We start from the raw sequence: 12,971 nt of genomic DNA, 5'->3' as shown, positions 1-12,971 counted from the left end.
TGGCCCAGGCTTAGACTCTGATAAACATGATTCTCTGAGAGTAATTGTCGAGCGCCGTTTTGTCTGACTAATTTTGGTTGTCCTTGAACTCACCGTAGTTTGTTTACATGTATAAGCATCAAGGGTTGGAATTAAGGGTTATATCACCAAAAATTATTCCCGGGCGAGGCCACCGCTGCTGACCCATCACCCTCACCTCCCAAGGGGTGAGGGTGAGGAGACAAATGCAGAGGATAATATCACCACACCTAGTGTGTGTGTGTGTGACAATCATTGGTACTTTAACTTTTTAACGTTAATAACTTTTTTCAACGATGTCAGAGAAACATATTTTATGCCACTCCTTCTTTCTCATTTTGTCCATCAAACGTTTTATACTGTGCATGGATGCACAAAGGTGAGCTTTGTTGATGTTATTGACTTGTGTGGAGTGCTAATCAGGCATATTTGGTCACTGGATGACTGCAAGCTAATTGATGCTAACATGCTACTTAGGCTATATGTACATATTGCATCATTAGGCCTCATTTGTTGGTATATTTGAGCTCATTTAATTTCCTTTATGTATTTAATGTATATTTGCACTTCTCATGACACATTATCTGTATGTAATATTGCCTGCATTTCTCATAGTTGTTTGTGTGCCATGTTGTTCCAGACCACTGCAAATGTAACCCAGCTTGCATATATTGTTACAAATCCATTACAATAAGACAGCCTGCAATTTCCTTTAACTTGAACACACACATCCATACCTTTGGTCAATCTAAGACAGTCATTATCCTTTAACTTGAACACACACATCCATACCTTAGGTCAATCTAAGACAGTCATTATCAGGAGTTATCTCACCTTCTGTAAAGTTTTACTAATGTTTTCCAATGTTGTAAAAATGGGTGGAATAAATATAACATTTCAACATTTCTGTCAACGAACATCTGCATCAGCCTGCGACACATAGTCATTTTGATAGTAGGCGAATACAACTAATATAGACACATTATGTGTTGTCTTTATTATAACACTTTTAATTTATTGCGGCTCCAGACATATTTTATTTGGATTTTTGGTCCAATGAGGCTGTTTCAACATTTTGTTTTGCGACCCCTGCTCAAACTAATGCCTTGACGCTGACAAATGACTCGGAAAGACTTTGCTGTGCTTTGTATAAATTTACTCACTACTCCTTTCATCCATCTGGGTCACGCCACCACCACCACCATCATTATCATTATCATCATCACCACCTGATGGCGGGGCTGGCCGCTGTCCCGTTTGCGCCATGATTGAAATGAATGGCAAGGGGACGTTAAACGAGTCCTTGGGAGTGTATTTCCTTCTGCCAGGGGAAATTGATGGAGGTGGAATGTCACCTTGTTCGCTCAGCCACCGGTGAAATGAGGTCGCACGGGCTTCTCGGGGTGACAGATGCCACTCTTTCCATTTTTATCCTCTCCTGTAAACTTTTTTTTATATCAGCAGGGACTATTTCCCTAACCCTGTTTCAGTGTGTGATGAGGAATATTCCAGCATTTAATTTAGTACCTAAAGCAACCAGACAGTTTTCCTCTCAGACGCAGTGACCTGCTTCTAGGGCTGACACTTTGAATTATTTATAGAATTGTGTCATCCAAAAGCAGTGGATTTATCTCTCTTATGCACACATCTGCATTGGCAATGCAGCCATAAGACAAACGAGAGAGAATAGTCTTTTTTTTTTTAACTTACATATAGAAGCTGGGCTTTTCTGAGGCAATGTAAATGGTATTTAACATATGTGAGTGTACTTGAATCTAAAGGAGTTGAAATATTTGGATGTAGCTTCAGGTTTTATTTGGAGGTTCAGAAGAGCTCTGCTCTGTTCAGCCTGAGCAGAGGGCTCCCTCTAGTGGCAGATCTTGTGCTTAGCTTTAGAAGTATTTGTTTAAAAATTCAAATCAAAGTTGCTTGTTGTTTCCTTTTTTGGCTATAAAAATATAACTAACATTAATTTAACATGTTTTCTTTACCAAACTATTATCTTACTCGCTTTATAGTGTAAAAGTAGGTTAAGTATTGATCAGAAGCAACGTAAAATGCCATGACGTAATTTCATAAAAATTGTAAATGTTTCATTTACTCCTTTTTTATTTATTAATTATATATTTTTCGAAATCATTTTTTTTTAATGTTGGTTTATTATTCAATCCAACACAATAATACACAATAATGCCATGTTAATAAAATTCCAAATCCAAACCCGGCCCAGCAACATTCAGAATAGCAATCAACAGAGCAATTGGGAGAACACACAAACATGACACAAAACAATGAAAAAGTAGTCAAACAAAAATGAATAATATAATAACAGTATCAATATAATTAAGAATTCCAACATAGCAATGATTAGAAATCCTTCATTGACATTATCATCACAGCCATTTATAAAAAATAAAATAAAAAGTTTATATATTAGAATATTAGAACATCACATCTCATAACTTTGACAACACATTGTGTCCCATATATTTCACAAAGAGAAAATAGTTTAATAGTTAAAACAAATTTAAATACTTGATCCCATATTCCAATATACAGTATGACACATTATTATCTAAACTAAATGCAGTTTTTTCTACTGATATAATTTCCATAGCTTGTGTATGAGTTGGACTATCAACATCTACCCATTTTTTAATATTACCCCTTTTTTGTTATGATGCATATTGAAATAAATTAATTTTTACTCTTTGATGATACATTATTAAATTGATGCAGATCATCAATAATACACGTTTGCAGTGTCATTGGGGTGTTTATATTTAGGAATGTAATTGCTTCTAATTGTTGTTTTTATTATTATTTATTAATTGCTTTGATTTTTCATGTTATTAAAAAAAAGGTTAAATATTATTTCCTGTAGTATTTAATGCATTATTTAATGTAATGTCAATTAGACTTAGACTTAAACTTCCTTTTGTTGTCATTCAAAATTGAACTTAACAGTACTGATAAGAACAGAATTGTTTTGCATTCAATATATATATATATATATATATATATATATATATATATATATATATATATATATATGTATGCATGTATGTATGTATGTATGTCTTGATTAAATTATTCAGAAAATAGTGCTCAATACCGTGGTAGAGCGCAATATATATATGTGTGGGAAAAAAATCACAAGACTACATCTCTACAGAACTGTTTCATGAGGGGTTCCCTCAGTCTATCAACATCTCCTGATGATTGAGGGAACCCCTCATGAAACAGTTCTGTAGAGATGCAGTAGTCTTGTGATTTTTTTCCCACACACACATATATATATATATATATATATATATATATTTTTTTTTTTTTTTTTTTCAAGACACTAAAATAGATATATGTTACTCATTTGAACACTGTTGTTTATTTTTTTATTTTTTTTTCTGTTAAACATCTAGAAATCATTGCACACTTTTCTGTACCGATTAGAATTTCTTGACAGGAAAACACAGAAAGTGAACAAATAAGCTCTGCGTCTGTCTACTCCTTTTGAATGTGTTGAATTGTCCAACATGTTATGCATGTTTAAAATAAATAAACAATTTGAATGTTTTATCAGTGTCCCTTAATTGGTTTGCTTCTGAATATTTTGCCATGGTTTTGTTTTTTTCTCAAGTACAAATGTCCTCGTTTAGTGTAGATAAAAGCTCTTTTAATTTCCCCTTTTGGCCAAGTGTTATATAATAAATCTGACACATCAACCGTGTTCTCCTCTATGTATTGTAAAATGTGCGTTGAAGTGTGACTTCTAAAAAAAAAAACAACAACCCCAAACTGCATTTGATTTTATGCCTGAGTACATGAAATAGGAGATGGATGACTCTGAGTTTGACCATTTTATTCCTGTCCTTTCCTCCGGCAGAGGCCCAGACCGGCGATAGACTGTGGTGAAAGAACACCACTCCTGGCAGGCTGGCCGCACTCCCCTTCCTCCTGCCTCCATGTATCCTGAATCGACCACAGACTCCCCCGCTCGCCTTTCCCTTCGACAGACCGGGTCGCCTGGAATGATCTACAGGTGAGGACACACCTTACAACTCAGTCTCTTAGTGGTCCAAACCAAAATTTAAGAAAAAAGAGACTTAATGTACCATTTGGTTCAGTTTGCTCAGCGGTCATACTCGTATTTTTGGTATTTTCCAGTAAAGAAAATATTAAAGTAGGGCTGTCTTAACCTTTTCCATCAAGGTCCTCATTCAGCAAAATTAAGGGTTGCAAGGAAAGGTATTGCAAAAAATTAACATTGAGATTTTTCCTACGGGGTTCGTACGGTAACTTAAAAACCTTGAAGATGCTTGAATTTTAATGTTGTGTTTTCAAGGTTTGAAAAATGCTGGAATTTTGGGTAAAGTGCTTGGAAATGCTTGGAAATCCATCCATTTTCTACCGATTGTCCCTTTTGGGGTGGCGGGTGGGTGCTGGAGCCTATCTCAGCTGCATTCGGGCGGAAGTGTTCATCGTATTTATCGGCAGTCTGACTCAATAGGCTAATTATAAAATGGAAAAAAATTAAATAAGTTTCCCCTAAAAATGAAAGCTACACTCTTACATTAGGTTGTTGTTATGCCAGAGCCATATGTGTCGCCAACAATAGGACAGTGGTGCATCGGTCCATCAGATGCTGGGAAGTTGTCGTTTTGATGAACATGAAGCGGTAGAAAATGGATGGATGTATGCATACAAATAAGTAAACAACTTTTGCGAAAACTAATGACATTGAATAGTCTGCAGAAACACTGCTTCATTTTCTATTCCCCATTCAGTTATGATAACTGCTGGTTCAATGTTAATGTTAGGTTTTAGCAGATTTTCCGTATTTTTCCTACAGACAGCATTTGGTGACCTCAAACAAGCAGGCTACAAATTGATTCACAGTGGTTTTCGCCTTTTGAAGGGTACTGGAAAAACAGTCGTATTTACTTGGCCCACTTTTGGCAAGCGTTTTCATAAAATATAATTAATTTGTTGAAAAATTGAGGATTAAAAAAAGACTAAACATTTTGCAATATTAAAGGGGAACATTATCACAATTTCAAAAGGGTTAAAAACAATAAAAATCAGTTCCCAGTGGCTTGTTGTATTTTTTGAAGTTTTTTCAAAATTTTACCGGTCTCGGAATATCCCTAAATAAAGCTTTAAAGTGCCTTATTTTCGCTATCTTCGAAACCACTATCCATTACCCTGTGACGTCACACAGTGCTGCCAATGTAAACAAACAATGGCGAATACCACAGCAAGATATAGTGACATTAGCTCGGATTCAAACTCGGATTTCAGCGACTTAAGCGATTCAACAGATTACGCATGTATTGAAACAGATGGTTGGAGTATGAAAGTATTGAAGAAGAAAGTGAAGCTATTGAGTGAATGGCTATTGACGCTATTCATAGCCATAGCATGGCCGAATAGCTGCGTTAGCATCGCCGGTAAAATGTGCGGACCAAACGATCAGGACTTTTGCATCTTTTGACACTGGAGCAACTTAAATCCGTCGATTGGTAAGTGTTTTTTTCGCATTAAATGTGGGTGGAAGGAAACGTAATATAGTTGCAAATGCATCTACAGGTTATCCATACATCTCTGTACCATGTCTGCTTTAGCACCGCCGGTAAATAGCATGTTAGCATCAATTAGCGTAGCATGCTAGTATCGATTAGCTGGCAGTCAACATCAACAAAACTCACCTTTGTGATTTCGTTGACTATCGTTGCAAATGCATCCGCAGGTTATCCATACATCTCTGTGCCATGTCTGCCGGTAAAATGTGGAGACACTCTGGCCCATTCAATGGGGGTCTGACGGCAGACACTTTCGCATCTTCGGGCCAGTGGTGCAACTTGAATCCCTCCCTGTTAGTGTTGTTACACCCTCCGACAACACACCAACGAGGCATGATGTCTCCAAGGTTCCAAAAAATAGTCAAAAAAACGGAAAATAAAAGAGCTGAGACCCGGTGTTTGTAATGTGTAGAAAATGAAAATGGCGGGTGTGTTACTTCGGCGACGTCACATTCTGACGTCATCGCCTCCAGCGCGATAAACAGAAAGGCGTTTAATTCGCCAAAATTCACCCATTTAGAGTTCGGAAATTGGTTAAACAAATATATGGTCTTTTTTCTGCACCATCAAGGTATATATTGACGCTTACATAGGTCTGGTGATAATGTTCCCCTTTAAACCAACATAAGCACTTACAATACCTCACCTTTATCTGGATCTGAACCAAATATTTTTTTAAAGCAGTGAAGTAGTTTTTCATTTGTTTGCTTCTGTATTTTTTACATGCTTTTTTTTATTTTTATTTGCTACTTGGGCTCATTGGACCCTAATTAGAATACAAATTAAGCATCACATTTTGATGTGATGTACATAGTCCATAACATGGGTGTCAAACTCTGGCCCGCGGGCCAAATTTGGCCGTGTAATTTCATTTGGCCCTTGAGGCAATATCAAATTAACATAAGAACTGGCCCGCCGGTGTTATACAGCAGTGCCGCTGTAACACCGCATTCACCGATTTCCTGGGAGACTCTCGAATGTCTGTGCCTCTCCCGAAAATCTCCCGGTGCAACCATTCTCCGGAATTCCACCCGGACAACAATATTGGGGGTGTGCCTTAAAGGCAAGGTCTTTAGTGTCCTCCACAACCTGTCGTCAAGTCTGTTTTCCCTCCTCACAAACAGCGTGGCGGCCCAGTCACGTAATATATGTGGCCTCTACACACATGTATGTAAATGCAAGGCATACTTGATCAACAGCACACAGGTCACACTGAGGGTGGCCATATAAACAACTTTATCACTGTTACAAATATGCGCCACACTGTGAACCCACACCAAACAAAAATAACAAACACATTTTGGGAGAACATCCGCACCGTAACACAACATAAACACAACAGAACAAATACCCAGAACCCCTTGGAGAACTAACTCTTCCGGACCGCTACAATATACATCCCCCCCCCCCCGCTACCAACAAACCCCGCCCGACCACCTGAGCCCCGACATTAACTGAGCAGTAAAAAGGCCTGAATGGTTGATTTATTCATTGTTATTTTATTTTCAAATGTATTAGCCTGTGGAAAAAGTTAATGCTGATATTTACCTCAGAAGGCTGCAAATACAAAAGACGCATGAATTTTTTCTTTAAATTTGATTTGATATGCCATTGATATTTTTTAATTATTATTGTTATTATTATTTGAAACTCAATTTTGCATGTCACTATAAAGTTATATAAGCCTTGCTTGTTCAATATTCAATGAAAAACTTGTTTGGGTCCCTATTAAAAGGTTAGTTTGTTCAACCTCGGCCCGCGGCTTTGTTCAGTTTAAAATTTTGGCCCACTCTGTATTTGAGTTTGACACCCCTGGTCCATAAGTACACAAACATGTACTTCATGTTTAGTGAGATGCTAATTCTTATTTTTACACCGTTTTTCCCCCAAATTCCATTGTATGTTATACTCTTCTGACACCACCAGATGGCAGTATAAGTGTCCACATAAGCGGCCATAAGACACCAATTCAGTAGTGTACACAATTTTTGGAAATAAGAGCTAAAAGATGTTGTCCACGCATGTGGCCAACTAAGCCTTTTATACTATTTTATTTTGGAAACATATTTGAATGTCTTGCTGTTTCTATTTATGCTTCACACTCAAAGTCACTATTGCCAAGTCTTGCCTGGCCATTGCTGATTTTCTGTTTAGAATCACAATCAAAGACCAGAAAATGGACAAAAGCACGTAATATACATCAATATGAAGTCATGCATGTTTGTATTAGCACTGTGGAGTCGGTGCATGTTAGGATTAATATGCACTGTCCTGTTTGACCTCCAGGTGGCACCATCTACTCTAAATGTTGGGGACTGAGCTGTACATTCATTTTGGGATGTTTAGCTGGGCAATTTTAGTGAACTGAGTTTTTTATTATTGACATGTATTGCAAATGGAATAGTCATGGTTTTGTGATGCTCCCACATAGACTCCCTGTCCCTGCGAGTGCTGCCGCCATTACTAACCCCCTTCCTTCCATGTTTACTTTAACCAAAAGCTCTTATTTCTGCTCTTTTCCCCTCTGACGCCTTCAGCGCTCGTTATGGAAGCCCAAAACGACAGTTGCAGTTCTACAGGTATTTGGTTGTCTTTGAATCCACCTTTCTCACCTTCACCACTGCAGTTTCTGTATCAAAATTATTTTTTGCATAGACAGTACAGCAGCATTTCAGCTTTCCCACACATTCACACAGTAGCTGAGTTTGTTTCAGTCTTTTATGTTAGTAGTCCATGTTGATCGGGTGGGGGAGGTGGCGATGACCAAGAAGAGCGCAGAGTTGGAATATAATTACAACACTTTATGTGCATATTTATATAAAAATGTATATTTTCAAGTTTATTGTTCTTCGGTCAATGGTCAACAAAGCAAAAAAACAGTTGTACATTTATAGATTGAAAATAAAAAGTTGTACATTCATAGATTGAAAATAAAAAATGTTACAGACCGAAAGGGTTTAGGCTGAAGTTAAACACTTATTGCGCCTAACCCTATAAACGATTTCAAGTACAAAATAAATTTCCGAAAGTTATAAAAAGTCCTTTGCACAACTTATTATAAATACACATTATAAACAACATTATAAACAACATGAACGTAGTTCAATTTTATACACAGTACAGGCATGTGAAATATCCCTGTGTACATATAGACCTTTGCACTAATTATATATACATTATATACAAACAATTTTACTTCTATTATTATTTATATCCCATGTTTAATTTTTAATTAACACTAATCATAGTATTCACTACAATGTTAATTCAAGAGTGATATATTTTTTCAAGACATTGGTCTTAAAGTGTTTTTTAAATGTGTGAATGGAACTGGAACATTTTAAGGAATCATCCAAGCTGTTCCACAGTTGAACTCCTCTAACAGAAACACATCTACTTTTTAAGCTTGTTCTTATTTTTGCTTTCTGAAAGAAAGCTGAACCTCTGAGGTCATAGTGATTCTCTCTGGGTTTAAATCTCACTTGTAAACACCCAGGCATCATGTGGTTATGAGCTTTGAAAGCCACAATAGTAGTATTGAGGTCAACAAGATTGTGCAGTTTTAATGTTTTTAATTTAATGAACAGAGCATTGGTATGGTCATGATAATTCGCATAAGTTACAATTCTAATCGCTTTCTTTTGAAGTAAAAATATAGAGTTGATGTTTGATTTGCAATTGTTTCCCCAGATTTCAACACAATAGTTAAGATATGGGAGTATGAAAGAATTATATAACATGATAAGAGCCTTTTGATACACAGAGTTTTTAATTTTATGTAACATAGCAATATTTTTTGCCATCTTTGTCTTAAGTATATTTATGTACAGTTTCCAATTTAATTTATCATCTATATAGATGATAAATTAAATATAATATTTACATATTTATATAGTATGTAACTACAAGCTCCATTCACAGACAGAGTCCCATTACTTTTATGAGCGGTCGAGCAAGTCAAAATCCGGAAAAAAAATAAATATATATATATTTAAAAACATTTTTTTTTTTTTTTTGTGGCGGGCGTAATTCTTTCATAGCGGGCCGCCACAAATAAATGAATGTGTGGGAAACCCTGCTGTACATGTTAAACCCTAAAAGCCATGGTAGCCAGTCGCCACCCTTTCATTGGTTTCCTTTTCAGTCTTTTTACTGTTTCACATGTGTACACTCTTTACATACAAAGCCTCATTCTGCTGATGCAAGTAATAAAAAGCGCAGACGATGTCAATCTTGCCCATAATGATCTCACTATCCCATTTCCAGTGTGGCGCCTTGAACATTTATGTCCTTTTTTGTTTTTTTTTACGTGTAAAACTTGCTGCTCTGCTCGATCAATAAAGCCTCCATCGCTCTTACGGGCTAATGTTTACTTAATCCTATAACACAGTGTTTGTGTTGTGCTTACAGCATCATAATTAACGTCCCATATGTTACATTAACTTTAACCTCAACGTTCTTTAGGATTTTTGAAAAAGATCAATGCTCAAAAGCTGAAAAAAAAACACAACTTAATCTACTTGTGCTCTTTATTTTATTCTCTGATATGTTGTAGCTCAATCCAGTTATGCATATGTATAACCACTTCAGTTTATTGCGGTGCTTGTGTGTGCAAAATGAGGCTTTTGAATCTTTGGCAGGGCTGCAATGTGTCAATCATGATTTTCTTGTTTAGAAAATGTTTTGGACACACTTGGGTGAAGAGAGGGGTGAAGCTTTTTACCGATCACCACCTGGTGGTGCGTTGGCTTCCATAGTGGGGGGGGATGCCTGTCGGACCTGGCAGATGCAAACGCATTGTGAGGGTCTGCTGGAAACGTCTTGCAGAGTCTCCCTTCAAAGAGACAGGGTTCGTGCGGGTGCTTAAAAATCTCAGGCTTGCCTCTGACTGTTTGGTTGTGTTTTAGTTTTTCCTCTGTGTGTGTATGTGTGTTTTATTTCCTGTCTTTAGTTTCTGTCAGCACTGTTAATTTGTTTCTGTTTCCTGTTTGTCTCCCTGAGTGCTGTGTTCCCTCAGCCGTGGCTGATTGGCACCAGGCCACACCTGGTGTCAATCAGCCAACCACTATTTCAGCCTGTTTTGTCCTCCAGTCAGATGCTGGATTATTGTCGTGTCGTGTCGATGTTACCACTACCTGTCTTGTCGCTTGTAGCTTTGTCTACTTCTGTTCACTCTGTTCATGCCATAGTCCCGTAGTGTCACAGTAAGTGTTTTTGTTCTTAGCCAAGTTTGTTATCCGCCTCGTGCGCGCCTTTTGTTTGTACCCTTTTGTTCAGTTTTGTTTTAGTGTTAAATTAAATTATGTTTTCTTGGGGTTCGTCATCACAAACTTACTCTGACACGACGGAACTATGGCATGAACAGAGTGAACAGAAGTAGACAAAGCTACAAGAGACAAGACAGGTAGTGCTGACATCGACACGACAATAATCCAGCATCTGACCGCAGGACAAAACAGGCTCAAATAGTTACTGGCTGATTGACACCAGGTGTGGCCAGGTGCCAATCAGCCACAGCTGAGGGCACATAACACTCAGGGAGAAAAACAGGAAACAGAAACAAAATAAGAGTGCTGACAGGAACTATAGATAAGAAATACTACACACACAAAGAGGAAAAACTAAAACACAACCAAACTGTCAGGGGCAAGCCTGATAAAAAACGTTGAAAATGCTTGGATTTTAGCGGGGTTTTCAGGCTTTGAAAAATGCTCGGGTTTTGGGTGAAGTCATTGTTCATCATATTTCTCTGCAGTCTGACTCAATAGGCTGATTGTAAAATGGAAAAAATAAAAATAAAATGTTTCCTTAAAAATTAAAGCAACACGCTTGATCTGTTGACTTTACACAAGCCCTTACATTAGGTTGTTGTTCTACAAGGCTCTGTGTTGCTCCCAAGAGGACCGTGGTGCATCAGTCCATCATGCCGGGAGGTTGTCGTTTTAATGACAAATACAAACTTTGGATAAAACGTGGACCAAATTAACGTGTAGCCTGCTGCAAAATATGCAAAATCCAGCATGGTTCGATGTATTTTTTTCTCCATTATTTGGGTTGTCTACTAAACTTGTCTGGCTTCCTCAGTGAAAGCAAAAAAAGTAAACTTTTGTCTTTTTGTTAATTTCTTATCATAACCACAGTTATAAGGCTAGATATGCTAAAGCCTGCAGTTATATTACTTTACCTAAACTGCAGTTATTATACCGCACCTGCAGTTATTATACTGTACCTAACCTGCAGTTATACAGAACCTGCAGTTATCATACTTAACTTGCAGTTATTATACTGTACCTAACCTGCAGTTATTATACAATAGCTAACCTGCAGATATTTTACTGTACCTAACCTGCAGTTATTATACCTAACTTGCAGTTATACCAAACCTGCAGTTATTATACTGTAACCAACCTGCAGGAATTATACCCAATATGCAGTTATTTTACTGTACCTATCCTACAATTATACCGAACTTCCAGTTATTATATCGTACCTAACCTGCAGTTAAACTAAAGCTAACCTGCAATTATTATACCTAACCCTGTATTTATTATACTATACATAACCAGCATTTATTTTACTGTGCCTAAACTGCAGTTATTATAACTAACCTGCAGTTATCATACTGTACCTAACCTGCAGTTATTATACGTACCTAACCTGCAGTTATTATATTGTGGCTAACCTGCAGTTATTTTACTGTACCTAAACTGCAGTTATTATACCTAACCTGCAGTTATTTTTTACTGTGCCTAACCTGTAGTTATTATACAGTACCTAACCTGCAGTTATTTTACTGTACCTAAACTGCAGGTATTATACCTAACCTGTAGTTATAGCGAACCTGCAGTTATTATACCCAACCTGGAGTTATTTTACTGTACCTAACCTACAATTATACCGAACTTGCAGCTGTTATACTGTACCTAACCTGCAGTTATTATACCCAACCTGGAGTTATTTTATTGTACCTAAACTGCAGTTATTATACCGTACCTAACCTGCAGTTATAATACCTAACCTGCAGTTGTTATACTGTACCTAACCTGCAGTTATTATACCCAACCTGGAGTTATTTTACTGTTCCTAACTTACAATTATACCAAACCTGCAGTTGTTATATTGTACCTAACCTGCAGTTATTATACCCAACCTGGAGTTATTTTACTGTTCCTAAACTGCAGTTATTATACCTAACTTGCAGTTATACCAAACCTGCAGTTATTATACCTAACCTGCAGTTATTTTACTGTACCTAACCTACAATTATACGGAACTTGCAGTTGTTATTCTGTACCTAACCTGCAGTTATTTTACTGTACCTAAACTGCAGGTATTATATCGAACCTGCAGTTATTATACCTAACCTGCAGTTAT

The 12,971-nt window shown here is 37.1% G+C and overlaps 1 protein-coding gene across 3 annotated transcripts in view; it reads left to right on the top strand.

Moving 5' to 3' along the window:
* The window catches only part of kcnab2a (potassium voltage-gated channel subfamily A regulatory beta subunit 2a), a 269,430-nt gene that overhangs the window by 89,035 nt on the left and 167,424 nt on the right, over positions 1–12,971 (top strand). For 2 of the 3 annotated variants that reach the window (XM_061888407.1, XM_061888399.1), the window contains exons 2-3: positions 3,902–4,057; positions 8,135–8,176. In XM_061888407.1, the coding sequence (XP_061744391.1) occupies positions 3,981–4,057; positions 8,135–8,176 (119 nt within the window). In that variant the 5' untranslated portion in view covers positions 3,902–3,980. The remainder of the gene's footprint in view (positions 1–3,901; positions 4,058–8,134; positions 8,177–12,971) is intronic. The other variant, XM_061888416.1, reaches the window with a different exon arrangement.

This window comes from Nerophis ophidion, linkage group LG02 (assembly GCF_033978795.1).
Source record: "Nerophis ophidion isolate RoL-2023_Sa linkage group LG02, RoL_Noph_v1.0, whole genome shotgun sequence".
NCBI classification, from domain to species: Eukaryota; Metazoa; Chordata; class Actinopteri; order Syngnathiformes; family Syngnathidae; genus Nerophis; species Nerophis ophidion.
The sequence above is the reverse complement of the archived record's forward strand: the minus strand, read 5'-3'. Positions and strand labels throughout refer to the sequence as shown.